General features: G+C 54.9%; 1 protein-coding gene across 2 annotated transcripts in view; it reads left to right on the top strand.

The window, feature by feature from the left end:
- Positions 1 to 8,115, top strand: part of ADCK1 (aarF domain containing kinase 1) — a 92,100-nt gene extending 83,985 nt beyond the window's left edge. For both annotated transcript variants that reach the window (XM_055133448.1, XM_055133449.1), the window contains exons 8-11: positions 869 to 1,018; positions 1,657 to 1,854; positions 5,042 to 5,235; positions 6,688 to 8,115. In XM_055133448.1, the coding sequence (XP_054989423.1) occupies positions 869 to 1,018; positions 1,657 to 1,854; positions 5,042 to 5,235; positions 6,688 to 6,859 (714 nt within the window). In that variant the 3' untranslated portion in view covers positions 6,860 to 8,115. The remainder of the gene's footprint in view (positions 1 to 868; positions 1,019 to 1,656; positions 1,855 to 5,041; positions 5,236 to 6,687) is intronic.
- Positions 8,116 to 24,412: the final 16,297 nt, after the last annotated feature.

Genomic DNA, 24,412 nt, shown 5'->3' with positions numbered 1-24,412 from the left:
GTGCTGGGTGCTGGCAGGCCGGGAGTCGGGGCAGCGGCCGGCCTGCAGGGCCAGGAGAAGGGACTGTGGCTCTGTGTCCCCCTGGGACTGGCCTGGAGCTGCAGGGGCCTCGTTGGGGTGGGCTGTGGGACCCCCACTGCCCCCTCCGCTTTCCACTCATCATCTGCTTTGTGGGGGGAAAACCCAAGAGGGAGCCGTAAGGGAAACTGGGGAGCGAGAAGTTGGGGGAAAGGGTGGTGGGGCGGGCTGGGGAAAGCTGGGGGCTGGGCTGCCCAGCCTCCTGTGCGGGAGTAAAACCACCGCAGAACACCTGGGTCCCGCCTCACCTGAGTTCCAGGTGACTCTCACCTGCAGCTCAGGTTAAGGACTGGGTTAGATGAGTGGCTAAGGCACTTGCCTTGCATGCAGCTGGCCCTGGTTCGACCCCCCAGCACCACACATGGCCCCCCGAGCCCCAAAACATAAAACCCAAAAATGAAAAAAGAATCAGAATCCCTCAAGGCTGGATTAGAGGGCTGAGGAGATGCCTCACGGGGCTGGGGCACCTGCTCTGGGAAGAATCCCGATTTGAAAATCCCCCAGCTTCCCACGGTCCCCTGAGTACCATGCCAGGAGGAACCCTGAGCACCTTGCCAGGAGGAACCCCTGAGCACCATGCCAGGAGTAACCCTGAGCACCATGCCAGGAGTAACCCCTGAGCACCGCAGGCTGTGCTCCCTCAGAAAGGAGAGATGAGAGCACAGGGTTGGAGTGGGGGCTGCAGCTCTCAGGCCCTGGCCCCTGGCCCCTGGCCCCTCGCGCCTTCCCGCTGGAGCCCCCAGAGCCCCGCCCTCCGCGCCGGGCCTCAGGGGTGCCTCCCGCCCTGCAGATCTCCCGGCACCTGGGCAGGATCTACAGCGAGATGATCTTCGTCAACGGCTTCGTGCACTGCGACCCCCACCCAGGCAACGTGCTGGTGCGGAAGCGCCCCGACACGGGGAGGGCCGAGGTCGTCCTGCTGGACCACGGGCTCTACCAGGTGCGAGAGGCCTTTCCAGGGCACGGAGCCGTGCAGCTCCCCCGCGGGCTGCAGACGCGGGCGCCCGGGCCTTGGGAAGCCAGGGCGCCTGGAGAGGGTCTCCCCACTCCTGAGGTCTCCGCAGTGGCCCCCTCTCAGGGCCCTGACCCCGCGCCCCCAAACCTCAGCTGCCCCCGGGTGCCTCAGTGACCTGGAAGGCCGCCTGGCTGCTGTTGCCCGCAGCACCCCTGGGGCACAGTGGCTGAGTCTCTGCCACAGCCTGAGTGCTCAGGTGCAAGGTGGACCCAGAGTCCAGAGGCTGGGGGCCAACCGGCTCTGTTCCCTGAGCGCCCTGGGGCGAGGGGTCGCACCCTCTGCCAGCTCTGGTGGGGGGCTGGGGAGCAAACATCCCGGGCCAGCCTGAGCACGGACCTGGTACCCAGGGCTGCATGCCGCGGGGAGGGAGGCCCAGAAGGGGCCTGGATGGGGAGGAGCTGGGTGGTCTGGGTGGTCTCTGCCCCACGGGCCCCAGGCCGACCAGGTGGGGCCTTGAACGTGGCCCTCCCGGGTCGGTGGTGCAGGGACCCCCCGCTGGCCGCAGCCTGGGCCGGGCCCTCCCTTGGGAGAGGAGGCTCAGGGGGCTGTGCCGCCCGCCCCAGGTGCTTTCCGAGGAGTTCCGCCTGGACTACTGCCACCTGTGGCAGGCGCTCATCTGGAGGGACATGAAGCAGGTGAAAGAGTACAGCCAGCGCCTGGGTGCCGGCGACCTCTACCCGCTCTTCGCCTGCATGCTGACCGCCCGCTCCTGGCACTCGGTCAAGAGGGGCATCGGCCAAGCTCCGGTCACTGCCTCGGAGGTAGGTGCTCCTCCTTCCGCGCCCTGCCAGCTCCCGGGAGCGAAGGACCAGGCCGGGGATGATGGTCCGGGTTTGAGAGTCGTGACCAGAGGGCTCTGGCTGGGCTAGGGGGCAGAACTGGAGAGAGGAGGCGGTAGCCGGGGAGGGGGGAGAAACCGTGTCGCCAGATGGAAGGAAGGACAGGGGGGTGTACCCCACCGGGCCCCTTCTGGCCAGCACTGCTCAGAGGGGCAGCCCGGTCAGCCCCACCGCACTGCTTGGCCTGGCCTTGCCGGCCTGGTGGGGAACCTGTTCCCCCGGACTCTAAAGATGCCTCATCTTCCAGGGCCAGAGGTAGCCCCAGGATGGAGGTGCTCGCCTTGCATGCGGCCGATCCTGGTTTGATCCCTGAGCACCCCTGGGCTGGCTCTGGGGGATGTTCTGAGTAACCCCCAGTACTGCAGGGCCTGAAGTGCAGTGCACCCTTCACCTGGTTTGCCGAGAAACCCGTGGGAGGGCCCCCACTCACCCACACCAGGAAGGAACAACCCTGCCCTGCGTGGGGCCGCGGCGCCCAGCCCACCCTTCTGAATGGGTCAGGTGCCACTCCGTTCTTCCCCGCTGCCAGAGCTCCGGCTTCCCTTCCTCCCCGGCTGCTCCAGCAGAGCAGCCGGACCCAGAGTTCTTGGTGACCCGGCCTGAGGTCTGCATTGTGTCACTGGACGGCGACGCCCGGGCAGTGCCTGCCCTGTTCATCTTTATTTTGTTGTTGTTGTTTGCGGGGGGCACACCTAGCAATACTCAGAGGGTTCCTCTTGGCTCTGCACTCAGGAGTTACTCCTGGCAGTGCTCGGGGGCTGTATGGGATGCCGGAGACGGAGCCTGGGTCGGATGCATGCAAGGCAAGTGCCCTACCTGCTCCGGCTCCTGCCCCGTGCATCTTTCTTATAAGGCCCAGCGCTGCTCTAGGACTGGACCCGGGAAGGGGCTTTCCCAATAGGTTCTGGAGGCCCTAAGTGGTGTGGTCATCTTGGAGAAGCTGGATAGGTTAGCCCCTCCAGGCCCGCCCAGTCTCAGCCCTCCTCCTTCACCTGCCCGCTGTGTCTCAGGGAGGATGTTTCCACTCAGGTTAATCCCTAAGGAAACGGTTTTCTCCCTATCGGAGCCCGGCATTAGGGAGAGGTAGCCCCAGGATGAAGGTGCTTGCCTTGCATGCGGCCGACCCTGGCTTGATCCCTGAGCACCACTGGGGTGGCTCTGGAGGTCCCCTGAGGGCCCTAACAGCCTGTGAGCACCCCCAGGCCTGGGGACTGTGCAGAGCAGCAAGTCTCCCCGCCCCCCCTCCTCCCTGGACTCTAGGCTTTCAGGATTCCAAGATGAGCAGAGCCAGGCAGTAAGGCTGACACCGTGGCTTCCCGGGGCGGTTTCTTCTTTCGAGAAGTCCCCTCCTCGCAGCTCGTGGGCTGCACTCACGCCACATGTCTAGTTCCAAACCAATCATGGGGCCGGGGCAGTGAGCACTGAGCTGCCTTGGCTGAGACCAGTTATGAGGCCCCATCCCGAGGCTTTGGGTGTGGGGTCCAGCCTGCCAGAAAATAGTGATCTCACGGGGCAGGTGAACAAAGGAGCATCGTGAACTGCGAGGCAGTGTACCTCAGAAGGGCTGCGCCATCCTGAGAGTGCAGGGCTGGGGGACATAGGCTGGGGTGGTGAGGGGGAGATCCGAGATTCATCCTTAGGGCTGAGACAGGCTCTCATCTGCCCAGTCCCCCCAGCCTTCGTGTGTGTGTGTGTGTGTGTGTGTGTGTGTGTGTGTGTGTAGAGGGGTTCCATGTTGAACGGAACCTTCAAGAAGGGCATCAGAGGGGCTGGAGCAATAGCATAGTGGGTAGGGCGTTTGCCTTGCACGCGGCTGACCCGGGTTCAATTCCCAGAATCCCATATGGTCCCCCGAACACCACCAGGAGTAATTCCTGAGTGCAGAGCCAGGAGTAACCCCTGAATATCGCAGGGTGTGACCCAAAAAGCCAAAAAAAAAAAAAAGAAGAAGAAGAAGGGCATCAGGCTGCCCCTGCAGTCAGTGGGGTCTGCAGTTAGTAGGTTTGGTGTTCCCCAGCACCTCAGTGAGCTGCCCCTGAGCCCCGCAAAGGGTGGGGCGTTGTGTAGAAAGCCTTGGTCTGCCAAAGGCTCCCGCTGCTCCCCACCTTATCCCTGACACCCCTTGGAATGTGGGAAGGGGCAGGAAGGCACTAGTTCCATTTCCAGTTCAGGGGAGAACATGGGTTCCGAAAGGGACTTATCCTGGTTCTCTGCCTCTCACTTGCTGGTGAGATCGTGGGGTCTCACCATATACTCACAGTGGACGTGGGCAGCTGACTGAACTGTCCAGTGCCTCTGTTTCCCCTCTCCCGGAAGGGAGTGGAACCCTCACCGGAGAGGGTAGTTGTGAGGATTAACACGTTGCCCTCATTGTTTTCGGAGACCCCGGGGTCAGGGGTGAGGGTTAGACTTCATGCTTGAGGTTCTGCTTGGGGGGCTCTCTGCCCAGTGCCAGGCAGCACTCGGGGGTGGGCAGGGGAGTTGGGCCCCAAACTCGAGCCCCAGGCGGGCATCAGGGCTAACTCTGGATCTCTACAGGGGTATGAACACTGGACAAGCTGAGACTGCCGATGGCTGGTGGCCAGCAGGGGCTGTGGTTGACCCTGGTGGGAGTGGGGTCTGGACTCTGAGGCTGGGCGAGTCTCAGGAGCTCTAACCTGTGTTCTGGCCCCCCCTGGACTTGGCTGAAGGGATGAAGGAACGAGCTTGCGCTCCCAGCGCCTCAGCCACTTCTGCCCGGAAGAGGGCAGAGGGTGAAAAGCTTTAGAGAGTAACAGGAGGGCAGAGCCCTGGGCAAAGGACCCTGTGTGCCCCAGTCGTCCTGGCGTGGGTGTTCTTGAACTTGAGCTGGGGTGGCAGTGGCGGACCGGCCCCTGTGGACGTGCTCTGGTACTGTACTTGGGTTTACGAAGCCCTGGATACCCCCCTTCTCTTTGGTGGTGTTGAGGCAACCGAGCCAGGATTCCCCCCCACACCTCCAGGGTCCTTGCAGCCCCCACCCCCAGGGTCCTTGCAGCCCCCCACCCCCCCAGGTCACAGGCGGCCTGGACACCCCCCTAGCCTTCCCTCCTACACCCACGGCCCGCTCCTCTCCCTCCTTGTGCTTCAGGACTTGGAGATCCGCAGCCACGCTGCCAACTACCTCCCCCAGATCAGCCAGCTGCTCAACCACGTGCCACGCCAGATGCTGCTCATCTTCAAGACCAATGACCTGCTGCGTGGCATCGAGGCCTCGCTGGGCACCCGCGCCAGCGCCAGCTCCTTCCTCAACATGTCGCGCTGCTGCGTCCGGGCGCTGACCCGGTGAGTGCGGGCCTCCACTGTCTCCCTCCAGTTCCTGGGGGGCGGGGAGGGGGGAGGGGGGTCCTTCCCCCACAAGCTCCCCCTGTAGGGAGCTCAGGGCAGAAGCATCCTGGACTCTGATGCCTGGGGCCACCGGAGGCTTCCCGCGAGTCGCCTCTGTTTGGTCAAGCAGTGGATTCTCGGTCCTCCATCCCTGGTCCGGCCTTCCAGGTGGTGCTGAGCCTCGGTGAAGTCTGAGACATTTCTTAGGGTCTCCGCTCCATCCCAAGCTCCCCCCGGAGGCCCCGAGCACAGTCGTCCGTGCGCTTGTGTCTCAGGCCCGGCCGGGCATCAAGGCCTGTTTTCTCTCGGTCCTCAGGACCAGTGCTGGGAAAGGGGGTCTGGGTGCTTCTTGCTGCCTCTGCACCCCTGGGTGATGGTGAGGAAGGCAAGGCCGCCCTTGTCCGTGGGGTTAGGGCGGAGGAGCAGGGTTCTAGGCTCTTCAGCCCGAGGGTGACTCATGCGTGGAAGAGACACGCTCTGCACCAACGCTCCCCTCCCACACTGGCATTGCCCAGAGGGGGCGATGCTGCCCCCTCCGAGGAACACGGGAGTGAGCAGGGGTCAGGGTAGCCCTGTGCAAATGGGGGTCCTTTGTCTCTGTTCATTTAAAGAAGTTAGATTCCCAGAGGAGCACCGGAGAGCTTTTGTTTTCCCTCAGAAGGGGGTGGTAGGTCAAATCAGTTTGGGAACTTCTACCCCGGACTGGGCCCATCCGTCCTAGGCAGGGACTGGGCACTTCCCCATTTGACTTTGAAAGGGTCCGACGCTGGGGGTGAGTTTATAGCGGGCACCTCCACGCTCCCAGACAGGACACGACACGATTGCTCTTCCCTGGTGGGGTCAGGAAGTGAAGTTTCAAACAGTTCGACACTGAAGAAAGCAGCCCCGCCGTGCTCCTTACCCTTGGCCCAGTGCTCAGGGATCACTCCCGGCTGGCTCGGGCATCCACACAGGGTAACGGGGATGGGACCCAGGTCAGCCGCACACTAGACAAGCGTCCTCCCTTCTGTACTGTTGCTCCGGCCCAAGAAACCGTCTCTCATCATGGCCTTTTGTTGGTGCAAGAGGGACTGAGCTGGCCTGACTTCCTGGGCCCTCTGGCGAGGTGTCTGGGTGACTCTCTCTCTCGTTTGGAGATGACTTTCCCCGTGTAAAGCGTAGGGGATCCTGGACTGGTACAGACCCCCTGTGCTTTGGGAAGAAGAGAGACATTGGAATGTTCCGCCCAGTGGGACCCTCAGCCTTGGATGCCCCCCTACCTTCCCCACTCCCCTGGAGAATTCCTCGGCCACCGTGGAGACCCGTGGTGGTCCCCGAGGGGGCGGTGGTGAGGCCGGGTAACGCGGCCGCGTCTTCCTGAGATGATGCCGTGCTTCTCGTCTCTTTCTCTCCTCCCCGCCCCCGCTGCAGACACAGGATGAAGACCACCCGCTCCCTCTTCAGGCGGGCCCAGATCCCCCTCAGCGAGGCCTTCCAGCTGTGGCAGATCAGCCTCCACGAACTTGTTCTGCACCTGAAGGGGCTGAGGCTGGCCAGCTGCCTCTGGGCCCTGCTTTCCTGGTTGCGCCTCACGCCCCACTGAGGGGACCTGCGGTCCGCCGAATTCTCTCCTCGCCTCACTCCTGCGTCCCCACTCCCCAGGTGACCTGGAGTGGCTCCACCCCCGAAACTCCCCTCCCACATGACTGCCGGCCAGGGTCTCGCCCCCGCAAGTCGTCCCGAGCCCTCCTCGGTGTCTCCCCTCACCCGGGGAGAAGGCGAGACGGGCTTGCTCACTCCCAGGTGTGCCTTTGGGCTGGACGTCTCCCCCCAGCACCACGAACCATCCCCGAGCCCCTTTGCAGGCGCGTTGGAATGATGGGAAGTTTGGTTCTCTTGGCGGGGGTCGGAGGCGGGGGAGCATGGTCTGGCATTTGCTGGTGACCTGCGCCTCCACTTGCCCTGTCCCTCCCCAGCAGTGAGTGTCCCTCCCTCACCACCTGCGGGGCTGACTCAGCAGCAGAGGATCACAGCGACCCTGCTGGGGTTTCTTGTCCATGTTTTAATGGAAACTCCTCCCGGGTCGCTGAGCAGAGCTGGGTTGGTGGGAGTTTTGTTCCTGTCACCTGGTTGCCGCCCGCCACTGTCATCTGCCTGACTTCCTGTGCCCTAAGCCTCGCCCCTTCCCACGGTGCAGCCGCTCCCTGCTTCCAGAGGCTTCGACCTGGCTTGGAGGAGTCAGGGAGCCCAGGGCCAGGAATGCAGAGACCCGGAGTGCTAAAGCCCGGTGCTCAGCTTGGGGAGTGGTCCAGCTCCCGCCTCCTCCTACTGCTGGCTCCCAGGGTTGGCTGGTGACCCTAGCCCAGAAGACTCTGCTTCCACCCTGGGCTGGTGTTCAGGGCCCTGAGTCTGGTTTCTCCCTGACTCTCTTCTTCCCCTGCCCGCACCGCCCCTTTCCACCTCTTCACCCGCTCCTGACTCGGGGCACTTCTGCCGCCTGTGTCCGTGCCATCTCCAAGTCCCCCACGCCCCAGATTTGGCAGGTTCTGGCGCTCACCACATGCTCGCAGGCAGCCATTATATTTGAGTCTCTCTGATTTTCCTGTGTCCCCCCTGCCCCACACTCCCCCCCCCACACACCCGTTCCTAACACAGGAAGCTGATTTCCCACTACCCAGAGATGATTTGCACTTCCGTTGTTCCCTGAAAGAATTCATTGTTCTTAGTGACCAGCTAGAGGCACCCGGGGACCCGGAGAGTGATTTTCAAGATCTGTTATTAATCATGAGAATGCCTACTGCATATTCTATTTTATGATGTCTTTTATAGCCAACGGAGTAAATATAAATGTCCTTTTGGTTCAAGGTAACGGTTGCGTGCTTTTCACTTGGGGTATAACGGTTGACCTCCTGCCGCTCTGGGATGGTCAGCACGTTGCTGGTGGGCCCGGCACTCAGAGAAGTTCTCCAGGGAGAGCAGAGATGGGGGGGGGGCGGGGAGCAGGGAGGTGTGCAGATGGGAAGGTGTAGGCCGTGTCCTGATGCCTGTCCCAAGCGAGAGGCCACATGAGGCTCTTTGTAAACAGGTCGCATCAGTGGATTGTCCTGTGGGTTCTAGGGGGCCAAGCAGGGCCCTTCCCCTTAATGATGGGCACTCAGAGAGGGGCGGGAACTTGCCTGAAGCCACACAGCCACCAGATAATGGTCCTGCTTTGCCTTGATTTCCCAGGGCTGTAGCTCCAGATCGCACGTGTTCCTTGGGCAGTTCCCGTGTGCCTGGATGGCTCTCACACCCCCTGACTTTAGAGGAAAGTGGGCTGTAATTGAATAATGGGGGAGGGCTAGGTAAAGGAGACGGGAAGCCCTGGGGAGTGCAGGGCCACAGGCTGCATCATCATCATCATACAGGCATGCAATTCTCACTGCAGGGCCCCCCTGCCCCAGGGCCAGCTGCATTTCTGACCAACCAACTCCAGACTTGGGTGGGTGGGTTTGCAGTTCCCTTAGATTCATTTGCTATGATGTCCCAGAACTCGGGGGTCCACTACTCTCCCCTGACAGTTACTTATTGTAAAGGACACAGATCAGATCTCACCAAGGGAAAGACACTGGGAGCTCCGGTGTCCTCACGGCCGGCCGGGACCCCCCTCCCCTGTCCCAGCACAGGCTTGGAGAGGGGCTTGGTCTCCGGACACAGGGACCGCATGTTTGAAGTCCAGCTCCTGGAACACCCCCGTCCCCAGGGAAAGGGGGCCGGGTGTCAGGCTGTCCCGAGCATCATAAACTCAGGTGCACGCAGGAGCTGCCGAGATGCCCTGCACCCCCGGGACGTCCACAGTGACCAGACAGATTCTTCATGGTACGACGGTCACTCTGGGGTCTTCTCAGACATGCCAGAGAGTGTGTCCTGTCTCCTGCCACTGACCTGTGCCTGGCCTTGACCTGGGTGGCACCCGGAGTGTGGCCGGCCGGGTTGGAGGTGCCCTTCCATCCCAGCTGCTAGTGAAAGTGAACCGTCCCCTCCTTATCTGGGAAACACCAATGCCCTGCACCCCCGGGCGGTGGGTCTCACAGACTGGGGTGGTGGGGAGGTTGCTACTAGAGAGAGGGGGGTTCCGGAAAGAAACCGGACAGAACCACCTTATGCCAACACAGACCTCATGTTGATCCCTCAAAGACATTTTCTCATTTATTTATTTATTAATCAGTAGGGCTGGAGTGATAGCACAGCAGTAGGGCGTTTGCCTTGCACACGGCCGACCCGGGTTCAATTCTTCCACCCCTCTCAGAGAGCCCGGCAAGCTACCGAGAGTATCTCGAGAGTATCAAGCTACCCGTGGTGTATTCATTATGCCAAAATCAGTTACAAGTCTCACAGTGAAGACGTTACTGGTGCCTGCTTGAGCAAATCGAAGAGCAACGGGATGACAGTGACAGTGACACAAATCACTGAATGACATAGTTATGAAGATATTTATGATTGGGTTTCAGGTGTACATTGTTCACCTGAAACAATGTACAGTAAAGTAAACAATGTACAGTAAAACAATGTACAATAAGCTACAAAATATCTTGTAGATATTCCTCTACAAAGTTTCTTCATATCCCACATACGTATTCTCATTTCAATACTGGAAACCACACCCATTTACATCTGATGAAACAGGTGACCCACGTCAGGGTGTGAATTTATCCTGCACTTGCGTGGAAAGAAGATACCGTATCCCCCTCCCCTCCCTTCTCTGCTCCTGCGACTCCCCGTGCTTCCTGGAGGGGTCCAGCAGGAAAGCTGCCTCCAGCACAGGGAACCAGAGCTTTATGTGAACCCATATTTGCTTTTTTCCTCTCCTTTCTGATTTCCACTGCAGAAACACCCTCCCCCCCCCACCCCACCTGTGACATAACAGGAAGTGGTTGCTCTGTTGAGTGTCTCCCTAGGCCTTAGCCATGGTCCAGCCTTGGGTCCCTTCTCTGCTCTGGGCTGTGCTCCTCCATCAAACTCTGGCTCTGGGCCAGGAGAGGCTGAAGGGCTGGAGTAGGGGCCCTCTGCTCCCGTGGCACCCCTGGGAGCCGCTCCTGAGAACCTCAGCATGTAGTCACACCCGCTCCTCCAAGAATCCTGGGCCCTTTTCAAATTCCACTGGCAGCTGTGTGTCCAGAAGGTGCCCCACTGTATCCTGAAGATGGTTTCCTCCTGTCGCACTTGCACACTTACTCAGTTGGTTCTTTGGGTGCTGTGATCATTTTTTCCCTCCTCAAGGGAGGGAGAAAGAAGAGTCCAGCTGTGCCAGGGGCCTGTTCTACTCCCCGGGAGTTCTCTTGGCCATGTGATAAGTGCTCAGTGAGCAAGCACACACACACACACACACACACACACACACACACACACACACATCCTGTCCATCTGGAGCGATAGCACAATGGGTAGGGCATTTGCCTTGCACGCGGCCAACCCAGGTTTGATTCCTCCATCCCTCTCGGAGAGCCCGGCAAGCTACCGAGAGTATCCCGCCCGCACGGCAGGGCCTCGCAAGCTCCCTGTGGCATATTCGATATGCCAAAAACAGTAACAAGTCTCACAATGGAGATGTTAGTGGTGCCCGCTCAAGCAAATCGATGAGCAACTGGATGACAGTGACAGTGATACAGTGATATATCCTGTCAGGCGTCTTCAGTGGGGTATCGAAATCTGCATTTTTAAAGCTAGCCCTGGTGTTCTAGCATGGGGTACTGTGATCTGCTAGGTAAGTGTAGGCAAAGGTCCCAGAACCGCCCTCCAGGACCAGAGGTCACTTCCATCCTCGATGTCCAGGGACCATCCTGCCGCAGGTGAGCGCCTCAGTGCATCTCAGGAAACAGTGTGACTCCCCAAGGCGCCCACACAGAGCCTCAGGGTGGGGTTGGGTGAAACACGCTGAGTCGGTGAGCGCAGAGTCCCCACCTGGCCTGGTGTTGGCGTGTCCTAGTGGGCTACAGAGATGGCATGTTCCTGGCGCTGGCCGGAGAGCTGGGCTGTGTGTTGGGTTGGAAGGGGAGGGCCTAGGCTGACTTCACCTGGGTGCCTCAGACGGGAGCAGGCATCTTCCCTCCACCTGCCCCCTAAAGACCCCGGTGGCTGCCAACATCCAGAACCCAATTAGAAGCACAGGTATGCGTGGATCAGCATGGAAACTATCATGTTGAGTGAAATGAGTCAGAAAGAGACAGACATAGAGAGATTGTGCTCATATGTGGAATATAAAGTAGCAGAGAGGTACGAGCTAGCAATGATGCAACTTCTGGCAGAAATTTCTCTGGACTTAGTTATTAAAATACTGTCATCTCGTTGCTCATTGATTTGTTCGAGCGGGCACCAGTAATGTCTCTCATTGAGAGACTTATTGTTACTATCTTTGGCATATCCAATATACCACGGGTAGCTTGCCAGGCTCTGCTGTGCGGGCGCAATATTCTCGGTAGCCTGCCAGGCTCTCCGACAGGGGCGGAGGAATCAAACATGGGTTGGCCACGTGAAAGGCGAACACCCTACCGCTGTGCTATCGCAATACTAAAATACAGAAATCCAAAACCGCGCAGCCACTATTGTGGCCACACGACCTCATATCTCTTCATTCTCAGCAATGGAAAACAAATTATCAAATGCTTCCTTTCCAGCAGGTCTGACTTTGTGGGGTGGGGGGCGGGGGAAACTCTAAACAATAATAGTGAGTTTTTTGTTGAAATATTGAATGTAATCAAAGTAAAGTGAAATTTATCAGCTACACAGGTGGGGTGGGGGGCTGGGGGGTAGGGGGGTGGAGGGAAAGTTTACTGTGGTTCTTGGTGGTGGAATATGTGCACTGGTGAAGGGATGGATGTTTGAGTATTGTGTAACTGAGGCTTAAGCCTGAAAGCTTTGTAACTTTCCACATGGTGATTCAATAAAAAAAAAAAAAGAAAGAAAGAAAGAAAGAAAGAAAGAAAGAAAGAAAGAAAGAAAGAAAGAAAGAAAGAAAGAAAGAAAGAAAGAAAAAGAAGCACAGGTATGCAGGTTTAGTGATGGCAAACTCCAGGCCTCAAGAGATAGGAAATGGGCTGGTCCCTCTCACCTCCCGTCCCCATGGGACCCTGGAGGTCACACCCACAAACTGCCTCCCGCTGCTACTTAAGCTCCTTGACGGCCATGATCCAGAGACACACAAAAGAATCTTTGAACCAAGCAGCTCGCTGCAGAGATTTTTCCAGATCGTAATTATCTAAAATTTTAGAGTTCTGGGAGCACGCGGCTTCGAGAGTGGCTATGCAACATCTTATGCTCTTCCTAACAAGCAATACAAAATAAAAGACCTAGCATCTGCCTTTTTGGCAGGTTCGAGTGGTGGCGGGAGAATTCAGAATAATGGCGGTGGGAAGGTGTAATGGTGGTGGGACTGGTGTTGAAATAGTGAACGTAATCCATTATTGCGAACAACTTTTTTAAAATGCAAAAAAGAGAAAGGGGAGGGTTTGCAGTTCATGAAGGGCCTCCTGCCGGTGTGTGTGTGTGTGTGTGTGTGTGTGTTTGTGTGTCTGTGTGTGTGTGTGTGTGTGTGTGTGGAGGGGCGTGGCGAGGGAACTGACTCCCTGAAACAGCGCGGGCTGAAGTCTAGGCTTAAGCCTGCAGACATTTTTATAGAAGATGGCTGGTTTAGAAAGACTCGCTTTTTTTTCTCTCTCTTTATATGTTTTTCATTTTTGGGGGCCATTCCTTGCAGTGCTCAGGGCTTTCTCCTGGTTCTGTGCTCAGGGATCACTCCTGGCAGGGCTGGGGCTTCTTCCCTAGGGGGTACCAAGTCAGCCATGTGCATGGCAGGTGCCTACCCGCTGTACTATCTCACCGGTCCCATCTCACCCCCTTTCCTCGCTTCCCTCCTTCCCGGAGAATGTGTTGTGGAGCTGCCCAGGCTGGCTTGGCCATGGGCCTGCAGCAGAGTGAATCTGAAACCCCCCCCCACACACACAGCTGGTCCCCACTGTGGCGCCCTGGGACCCGGCTGGCTGCATGTCCGCTGTTGGCTGCTCTTCCAGGCTGCTCACCCCTTCCCTGGGCAGCCCTGCCAGGCCAGGGCACTCTGTGCCCAGTTCTGCCGCCAGCTGAATAGTTTCCCAGCACATCCATTGGACTGGAGCCATAGCATAGCGGGTAGGGCGTTTGTCTTGCACACGGCCGACCCAGGTTCGACTCCTCCGTCCTTCTCAGAGAGCCCAGCAAGCTACCGAGAGTATCCCGCCCACACGGCAGAGCCTGGCAACCTACCTGTGGCGTATTTGATATGCCCAAAACAGTAACAACAAGTCTCACAATGGAGACGTTACTGGTGCCCGCTCGAGCAAATGGATGCACAACGGGATGGGACGAGAGTGCTACAGACAGTGCACATCCACAGAAACATCCTCTGTTGCTTCTCCCGGGTTTCCCCTTCTGCATGAGAGAGGGCGGGCAGGGCTAGAGCAGGGGTGGAGGGGTGAAGGGTGTGAAGCCCCTGCCTGGCCCCCCCAGTTCAGCTCTCACACTCCAGGAGAGCATTTCCCAACCTTTCCTGTCTCAGGGAATAACCTGGGTGTGAGTCAGACCCCCATGGGACTCAGGGTCTCAGAGATTCTGCCTCTCGAAAGCCCCCAGGGAGTGCCGGTGGTGGGGGTCCGCAAGGGTCTAGAAGGGTGCTTCGTGAGGTATCACTCAGGACTGGCGCCTGGGTAGAAATGCAGATCTCTGTTCGGGATGGGAGATGTGTGCTGGAAGTAAACAAAGGACCAAACACGGTGGCCTCTCAGTATCTGTATGTAAGCCATAATGCCCCAGAGTAGAAAGAAGGAAACTGCCTGCCACAGAGACAGGGGGTGGGGTGGAGTGGGGTTGGCAGAAGGGATACTGGGGACATTGGTGATGGGAAAGCTACACTGGTGGAGGGATGGGTGTTCAATCATTGTATGACCCAAACTCGATCATGAAAGCTTTGTAAGTGTATCTCACTGTGATTCAATAAGATAAAAATTTAAAATAATTTTAATAAATGCAGAGCCCAGGACAGGGAGATAGTTTAGCAGGTGGGGTGTCCCGTCCCACGGGACTTGGTCAACGTGGGTAGCCGGGAGAAGGTGCGAGAGTGAAAAGGAGACAGACACAAGGAGAAAGAGACAGACACAGACAGACACAAGAATGGGAGCAAGCTCCAACTTTAGTTCTCCTAAGCTAGTCTTTTATAATTGATTCTATGAGGAAGTGGGCAGAATGGGAGAATAGCAAAGAATGCAAACGTTTAACGAAACTGGATGTGGGCCCTGATGGCAGTTTCCCTGGGCATTGTTCTGCAACCTTTCCCAAGAAGCGGTTGTTCCTAGTTACAGGTCAGTTTGTACTGACATATTGGTGCCCAGGCATGGGTTTCTGGCCATTCCCGGACATTGGTTCCCGTTAGTGGGGCACTTGCCTTGCGTGCATCTGACCTGAGTTAGACCCCCAGCATCGCTTCCCGTGTGGTCCCTGGAGCACAACCAGGAGTGATTCCTGAGCACAGAACCAGGAGGAAACCCTGAGCACTGTGGGCTGTGCCCGGCCTCAGTCTCTCTGGAGCTGTGCAGACTCTGCACAGCTCCAGAGAGTGCAGAGGGGGGCAGTTGGGGGGCAGAGGGCTGGTTTGGATGAGCCCTGCAGTGCCTCCCTTGCAGCCGACACCCCTGCCTTCTGCTTCTGTCCCTTCCTGCACGCGGGAATCACCAGGAGCGCTTCCGACGCCAGAGTCTGACCTCACGGTTCCCGTGAGCGAGTGCTGGTGTGGGAAATGAGGCCCGGGGACTTGGGGCCCTACTTGGTACTCAGAGGTCACTCTGGACCGTATGTGGGGCTGGGGAGTGTCTCAGGCCAGACGTGCGCATGGCAAGTACTTTCTTAATCATACTCTCTTTGCTCCTAAAGTGAAGTTATTTTTGTTTCATTTTGAGCTGTGTATTTTGACATGGCTTTAGATGTATATTCAAGTTGCAAAGGTAGTACATGGGAGGTGGCCCACATACCCTTCACCTCGCTTTTTCTAATGTTTATATATATATTTTTCTTTTTTGGGTCACACCTGGCAATGCTCAGTGGTTACTCCTGACTCTGCACTCAGGAATTACTCCTGGTGGTGCTCAGAGTACCATATGGGATGCTGGGAATCGAACCTGGGTCGGCCTCGTGCAAGGCAAACGCCCTTCTCCTATGGGGAGTACAACATCGCATGCGCCTCCTGGTTATGTCCAATTCTGTTAACTGCACATTTCCCCACTGCCTGCGTCCACTCCCTCCCAACCCCCGTGTCCCTCCTGTGTTCCAGGGGCCATATCCCACTCTACACAGCCCTTGAGTCACCTCGACTCTGGAGGGAGGCTGAGACATCCCTTATTTGCCCTCACCTTGACACTTTGGAAAGTACTGATTGGCTTTGTCTGTCAGAGGGCATCTGCCCACTGGGCTTACTCCATGTTTTCTTCTGATTTACAGAGGGCTCTGGGCTTGGGGAAGAAGACCGTGTCCTCACATCCAGTCCAGAGAAGCAGGGGGTCTCCTCGTGACTGGGCCCCTGTCCTGGGAACCTCCCTAGCCAGGGCAGGGGCCCCTGCTTTAGGTCTAGACACTTTCAGGTCTTTTCTGGGACAGGGAGCACAGCTGAGGAACTCCACACGTGGCTGGGAGATAGTCTCTGTGAAACTAGCATTTTCCAGATGAAAGGATTCCCTGGAGGGGCCGGAGCAATAGTACAGCAGGTAGGTTGGGCACTTGCCTTGCACGCGGCTCATCCAGGTTTGTTCCCCAGCATCCCATATGGTCCCCCGAGCACTGCCAGGAGTGATTCCTGAGTGCAGAGCCAGGAGTAACCCCTGAGCATCACCCTAAAACTGAAACCAAAACTGAAAAAAAAATAAAAGCTCTCAGGAAACCAACATGTAAAGGCACTTTTAGGCCTGTGCTTGGGAATGAAGAAGACGGTTGGGTTCTGATGGTCCCATTTGCCACAGACTAACTTGTGATGCACACAAATGTGACGACAAATGTTTGTGATGTCAGAGGCAGGAGCATCCACCCCCGGCTGCTGGGGTGGGTCAGCTCGGAGGCTTTTTGATGGGGCATGTTTGTATTTCCTGAGGTCACCAGTAGGGGGCGACAAGGATCCCTCTGGCCAATGCCCCCATCGGAGGTGGACTGGTACCCTCTGCACCAGTCTGCCCTGGTAGCCCCCTCCTGGTCCTGATAGAGCAAGTCTGTCTCACCGGGGCTGGGGCCAACTGGTTCAAGCTGTGCGCCTTGGCCACGCGTGGTGGAAGTGGTTGGTGGCCCTTTCTGTGGTGTGTGTCCTGGTCTGTGAAGGCTGGAGGGGCAGCATGGACTTTGCTCTTCCCAAGACTCATGCCGGGTGGGCCATGAGGTCGGTCCAGGCCCCTCAGGCTGATGAATTGGGGCCAGGGGCCAAGGCCCTGGTGGAGCTGCCAGGGCTGTAGAGAGTTGGCAGGGAGGGACTCCTTCCTGGGACCCCTGCTTGCTTGCTCCCTTTTGCATGGCATATGAGCATGTGCACATCAGAGCAGCTACCCGGCCTCCCCAACACACACACACACACACACACACACACACACACACACACACACACACCGGGGAGATGGCTGCCCCCATCGTGAGGCAGCTGGGAAGAAGGGCTCAAGACCTACAGTTGCCTGAGTTCAAATCCTGCTCCCCCCAGGTTCTGTGTGATCTTGGGTGAGTGACCCGGCCTCTCTGCTCCTTGGGCGTGAGAGCACCACCATTCAGGGGCCAAGCCTGTGGCTCTGTGACATGCATATATGAGGCCCTGAGTTCGATTCTTTGCACAGCCCCCAAATCAAGAGCTCCTCCTTCTAAGGGATGATGTTAGAGAACGGATACAGCGGACTGCAGGGATGCTTGGAGGAGAGAAACCAGGACAGGTGCTCTGCAAATGTTTATATTTTGTTATTGCTGCTGTGGCAACCTGTGTTGCCCCCGCTAGCCACCTGAGAGGCTGCAAAGGTGCAATTTTCCTTCCTGGGGGCTCTTACCCTCACGTGGAGGAGTGGAGGGGCACGATGGGGGCTTCTGCAGAGGCCTTGTCTAGAACTTGCTATGGGCATAACTTACTAGTGTGTCCCCGGCTCCCTACGGCAGGAGAGCCTAGAGTGGGACTTAGGATGCTGAGCTGTGGCCCATGTGGATTTTGAAGGACTAAGCATGGGTCATTCTTATTTGGGCAACAGGCCTCTCCCTTGTGTCCTTCCCCCTCACTCCCCACCTTGCCCAGGTACTAATGGGAGTGGGCAGGACTGGCAGACAGGCATCAATGACTGAAGTAAAATGGGTTACTCAGTAACTAGCAAAAGATATGCCAAGGAGAAGGAAGCAGGTTCTGCCTAGAGCAAAACACAAAGAGTGTCCCCTTACGAGTAAACTGAGGCAAAAGGGGGTTGAAGAGGACGTGAATATGGTGTCACAAAGGCCATGAATGGCGAGCCGTGCTTTTAGCCACGGTGGTCTGCAGCCCATGTGGGGGCTCCCGTGCCTGGCAGTGGTGATTTCTTCACCCTGAGTGGACAGGAGCGACATAGCCTGCCAGAGTTGGCCACTCCCACCCCCTCCAGCTGCCTCTGTCTGAGGCTGGGGGTTTCTGCAGGGTGGGATTCTGTCTCCTGCGGTGGGGCTGGCCGGACAGGGCCTCCCAGGAGTGACCGTCCCTTGCAGAGCATGGGCCTGGCTGGTCCAGAGTGCCACTGGCCCATGGGCCCTTGGGTTATGCTCTGGCTACTGCTATAGACCATCTCCTCGGGAGCCCCCTGCCAGGGAAGCTGGTGCTGGCAGAGTCCCAGTCGCCCTCTGCGAGGTGGGCAGGGGTCTAGAGGAGGGCCGGTCTCCCCACTTCCCGCCCCCTCATCCCCACCCCCACAAGTTCAGGGACAATGAATAGGCAGAACTGATCAGAAGCGAGTCCTGCCCCACCGCCGGTGAGTGAGGGCAGTCGGTGTCCAGAGGAATCCAGAACCCTACCTCGGGCCCAGGCTGGGTTCTCCGGGCAGGGAACAGTGTTGCCACAGGGGGCCGGCAGCTGGAGGGCAGCCCAGGACCCTCTCCCTGCTCTCTTGGCTGGTGGCTGTGGTCTCTGAGCCTCATTGTCCCGGCGTCCAGTGGGCTGGGTGACCCTATGCTGTCTTCCTTGGAGGGCTACGGCAACCAGGAGTGGACAGTGGCCGTAGAAGTGACAAAGAGGACCAACACAAAAATCTAACGCGCAGCCTGGGAGCTGACAGGGTGTCTTCCCAGCACCCCTGAAGCTTTGGCAGGACTCCTGCCAGGGTGCTCATTCAGCGTCTCTTACCCGCTGTGAGGGTACGCTTGGTGCTCTCGCCATCCAGACTGTGTGGGCTCCTAAGCCAAACCCAGAGGCCTGCCCGTGGCTTTCAGCCAGAGCTTCCTTTGCAGGCCGCTAAGCAACTGAGGCTATTGGGGTATTGCTTCCTTTAAGCTCCTGGGTCTGGCCATTCCTGCAGGAAAGATGATTTTTTTTTTTCAATTGCAAGACTAATTAATATTCTGCTTCCTCTGCTCCCTTTTTTTCTATTCCAAATCAAGGTTTTGTATTTTTTTTTCCAGCGGGGCACATACCTGGTGGTGCTCAGGGATCCATATGTGGTGCTGGGATTGGCGCCCTGGCTGCAGCCGCATACAAGGCAAATGCCTTCACCTCTGTACTACCTCTGCAGTCCAGGTACTTGATTTTCCTTGTCTTTTTTAAAAATTTTTTTCTTTTTGGGTCATACTGGTGATGCTCAGGAGTTAGTCCTGGCTCTTCACTCAGGAACCACTCCCGGCAGTGCTTGGGGGACCATATGGGATGCCGGGGACCGAACCCGGCTTGGCCGCGTGCAAGGCAAACGCTCTCCCCGCTGTACTATCGCTCCGGCCCCAGACGTTTGATTTTTAAGCAGAGTTGTGTGGTAGGCTTTATCTGTAACGGCCCTGGTCCCTGTTTGGGGCCCATGAAGAGCCCAGAGGAGACCTGAGGGGAGTGATGGTGGAGTGTGCAGAGCGAGAGCACAGACATGGTAGACTCAACCGTCCCCCAGACTGAGCGGGGGAACCTCCAGTGGGATCTTGGTGATGCTGCCGTACGGAACGAGTTCAAGTAAGGGCTGTTGTCTGGTTGGTTACTTAATGGCATTTTCTGGTCAAAATCGACCCACAGTCCTGTGCCATTCTGGCTGGGGGTCTGAGGTGTGGATAGGCACTTAATTTTTTTATTAACTTTTTTTTTTAATCGAAGCACTGTGGTTTTCAGAGTTCATAGTTGAATTTTAGACATGCAGTGTTCCCACACCAGTCCCACCACCAGTGCCAACTTCCCTCCACGAGTGTTACCAGCTTCCGTCCCATTTCCCGGAACGCCAACCCTCCTCCCCTCACCCCCCCACTCCCCACCCCCGACCTGCCCTCTTCACTTTTCAGTCTGATTGTTAATTGAAATCCATGATTTCAGTGGCCTGGATATTCAGCTCTATCGTTTCTTCGCACCACTGATGTACCTAAATTCCCTTGACCCCTGGCTCCATTGCTTCTCATCTCTCTCTTCTCCCTTTCCCTTTCACTCTATTTCTTTCCTTCTCCTCCCTATACTCGGGAGCCAAGGGTAATCTAAGCACCCCTCCCCCAAAAAACTATTGCATGTCCTCATCTAGCTATTCTAAATTCCACATATAAGTGAGATCATCCTGTGTTTCTTCTTCTTCTGGCTTATTTCATTTAACATGGTGTCTTCCAATTCCATCCATGTTGCAGTGAATTTATTTATATTCAGTGAAGCAAGGAATTTTTTTAAATTGGAACTTATTTAGAAAGATGTGAGGGGAGAGAAAGGAAGAAGCACGTGTTCGAGAGAGAACGCAGGCCTCTTCAGGGTGAAAATCAGCAAGCCAAGGAACGGAGAGACAAGGAAGTGAGATGCGTGTTCAAGGGAGAACATGGGCATGCATGAGCCCGAATATGTGTTTCTCACAGTCCCGCTTGTTTCTGCTGAGCCGTGGGGGTCTTAGAAACGGCTCTTGGGCATAATAGGCTTAATTTCCCTGTTATTGATTCTGCTGGTTGCTGGCTGTAGAGATCACGTCCCCAGAGAGCTGGCGGGAGCACATCCTTAATCACAGGGTGAGTCTGATAGAGACATCTCAGGAGCATTTCTGATCAAGATGGCCTAGGAACCGGCTCCTAGAACTCACATTTATTTATTTATTTAGTTTGTTTGCTAGTCAAATTATAAATGTTTATTAGCTTTTCAGAGAGTGATTTTGAAGATTTAAAACCAACTGGATATAGTGTTATTTCAACAATCATTTCAGAACGTGGTGCCATCAATGACACTGGACGAAATAGAGATATTAAGTTATCTGGAAGTTCTCTTCTATCATTGCATCTAAGATGATAAGAAAAATGAAGAAACATAAAACACTACTTTTACATGAGCAGCCAGACAATATAATCCCCCCCAAATAGTACTATTTCCATTTGAGATTTATCTGAACACAGTATTTTATCCTTTTGGGGGTCATACTCAGAAGTGCTCAAAGGGCAACTCCCGACTCTCGTGAGCTCAGGGTGAATTCTGGCTTGGGGAACCACTTATGGTGGCAGGGATCAAACTGGTGTTGACTGATTAAGGCAAATATCTTAATCTCTGAACGCTCTCCAGTTCTCTGAGCACAATGTTATAAGATGGATCCTACTTTCATTTCACAAAACTCCCTCATTTATATTCTTTTCTTTTTTTAGGTTTTATTTTTATTTTATTTATTTTTTATTAATTTTATTCATTTTTTAAATTAATGAATCACCATGAGGGTACAGATACAGATTTACATATTTTCGTGCTTGTGTTTCAGTCATACAATGCTCTAGTACCCATCTCTCCACCAGTGCCCGTTCTCCTCCACCGATGACCCCAGCATCCCTCCCACTCCCCATCTCATCCCCCCACCCCACCCTGCCTCTGTGACAGGGCATTCCCTTCTATTCTCTCTCTCCTTTTGGGTGTTGTGGTTTGCAGTGGAGGTATTGGGTGGCCATCGTGTTCAATCTATAGTCTGTTTTTAGCACGCATCTCCCATCCCGAGCGGGTCCTCCAACCACACTTTACTTCGTGTTCCCTTCTCTATCTGAACTGCCTTTTCACCTCAATGTGAAGTCGGGTTCCAAGCCATGGAGCAAAGCTGGTACTTATTTCTACTATTCTTGGGTGTTAGTCTCCTATTCTGTTGTTTTATATTCCACAGATGAGTGCAATCTTTCTATGTCTATCTCTCTCTTTCTGACTCATTTCACTTAGCATGATACTTTTCGTGTTGATCCACTTATTTGCAAAGTTCATGACTTCATCTTTTCTGACAGCTGCATAGTATTCCATTGTGTAGATGTACCAAAGTTTCTTTAACAAGTCATCTGTTCTCGGGCACTCGGGTTTTTTCCAAATTCTGGCTATTGTAAACAGTGTTGTGATGAACATACAGGTGCAGATACCTTTTTGCCTCTCCGGGATATATTCCAAGAAGTGGTATTGCTGGGTCATATGGGAGCTCAATTTCTAATTTTTTGAGAAGCGACCATATTGTTTTCCAAAAGGGCTGAACCAGTTGGCATTCCCACCAGCAATGTAGAAGGGTCCCTTTCTCCCCACATCCATGCCAACAGCAGTTGCTTTTGTTCTTTTGGATGTGTGCCAGTCTCTGTGGTATGAGGTGGTATCTCATAGTTGTTTTGATCTGCATCCCCCTGATGATTAGTGATGAAGAGCATTTTTTCATGTGCCTTTTGGCCATTTGTATCTCTTCCTTGAGATACAAATGTTTATTTGTATTAAATAAACTTAATTTATTTGTTTATTTCTTCGCCCCATTTTCTGATGGGGTTGGATGTTTTCTTCTTGTAGAGTTCAACCAGCACCTTATATACCTTTGATATCAACCCCTTATTGCCTGGGTTTTGGGTAAATATCCTTTCCCATTCTGTAGATTGTCTTTGTATTCTGGTCACTGTATCTTTTGCGATGCAGAAGTTTCTTAGTTTAATATAGTCCCATTTGTTTAGTTGCGTGTCATCTTTGAAGATACTTTTAGCTTCAATATCGTGGAGGATTTTGCCGACCTTGTCTTCAATGTACCGTATGGACTGTGGTCTGATGTTGAGGTCTTTAATTCATTTTTTTTTTTATTTTCCCCGCACCTCTTTAATTCATTTTGATCTGACTTTTGTGCATGGTGTCAGGTCGAGGTCTAAGCCCATTCTTTTGCATGTGGTTGTCCAGTTATGCCAGCACCATTTGTTAAAGAGGCTTTCCTTGCTCCACTTTACATTTCTTGCTACCTTATCAAATATTAGATGATCATACATTTAGGGTTGTGTGTAGGGATATTCCACCCTGTTCCATTGGCTCTGCCTTTGTAGAACTCACATTTAACCGATATGTTAGGTCACTTTTTTTTCAGGTCTCATTCTCCTGACCCTGAAAAAGTCTCCAATCATTGGAATAGACGAGTAAGGAGAAGCTACTAAAATCTCAGGGCTGGGATGAATGGAGACGTTACTGGCACCCACTCGAGTAAATCGATGAACAACAGGATGACAGTGATACAGTGATATGTTAGGGCACTGGACTCGGGGGTGGAAGTTTCCCTCTCCTCTGCTCCCCTTAATCCCCCCACACCTAATGGAGCAAAAGCTGAGCACCCATGAAAGTGACCCCATTTTTCCCTGTTCGAGCTGTGACATTCCTCAGTGGGCTGATTTTGAGGTTTTGGGGGATGTGTGGAGCAATGCTCAGAGGCCCGGAGGTCTCTCCTACGAACCCTAACATTTGGGGGCTCCTCCAGGATCTGAAAGGCTACTGGTATCCTGATGTGGTACTGAGATCCCGGATTCTGATGTGGTTCCAGAATCGGAGAATTTAGTCTCTCACCAATGTTCCTCTGGAGGTAGGTTCTGTCTGTCGGGGAAGGGGCCCCCGTCAGTGGCCAATGAGCAGGGAGAAACTGGATGCAGCATCACTCCCTGAGGCCAGACTGACTGAGGGATGCCCTACTCATCCACTGGTTCTCCTTCAGAGGAGACCGGGTCTGAGACTTCCTTCGGGACCTCTTTCTTTCTGTCTTTCCTCGGATTGTCTTTTGTTTTGGCCCTTGGTCCTGGTTCGTGGCTGGTCTTCTCACCTTTTCTCTTTGCCTCTATTCTTCTCCCATCCAACTGGCTCGTGTTCAAGCCACCCAAAGCCAATTTGCCTTCTGTCACATCAATTCACCCAAAGGTCAGTTTCCCTCAAGCATTTGTGAATGTTTTCAGATACCTTCGTCTTCTTACTGTTTCTTGTATTGCTTATACTTGACAGATTTTAAAGAACTGGGCTGGAGCAATAGCACAGTGGGTAGAGTGTTTGCCTTGCATGTGGCTGACCCAGGTTCAATCCCCAGCATCCCACATGGTCCCCCGAGCACTGCTAGGAGTAATTCCTGAGTGCAGAGCCAGGACTAATCGCTGTGCATCTCTGGGTGTGACCCAAGAAGAAAAAAAAAAGATTTTAAAGAACCAATCAGTGCAAGAGTATTTGACCCATTTTTAAATTCTAAAATGTTTTTCCCATGGATGCCGCATTGGAGGCTCTTTCAGGGTCAGGGGAATGAGACCCAGCATTGTTAACTGGTTTTGGCATATGAATGCGATGCGGCAATGTGGCATCGCTGGGAAGGAAGAGTAAAGAGAGGCTTCTAAAATCTCAGGGCTAGGATGAATGAAGATGTTACTGAGACCACTCAAGAAATTCGACGATCAACGGGATGATGATGATGATGATGAAGAAGAAGAAGAAGAAGAAGAAGAAGAAGAAGAAGAAGAAGAAGAAGAAGAAGAAGAAGAAGAAGAAGAAGAAGAAGAAGAAGAAGAAGAAGAAGAAGAAGAAGAAGAAGAAGAAAATGTTTTTATTTTGTTCTTGGAGGTTGTTTTATTTTGGGTCATAGTCCTCAGAAATTATTCCCAGATGATCTGTGATTTTGAGGTCATCCCCACGGTGCTTGGGGACTCTGCGGATTAAACCCAGACCTCCAGCATGCAAAGTAGGTGCTTAGTC

This window comes from Sorex araneus, chromosome 3 (genome assembly GCF_027595985.1).
Source record: "Sorex araneus isolate mSorAra2 chromosome 3, mSorAra2.pri, whole genome shotgun sequence".
Classification (NCBI taxonomy): domain Eukaryota; kingdom Metazoa; phylum Chordata; class Mammalia; order Eulipotyphla; family Soricidae; genus Sorex; species Sorex araneus.
The sequence above is the reverse complement of the archived record's forward strand: the minus strand, read 5'-3'. Positions and strand labels throughout refer to the sequence as shown.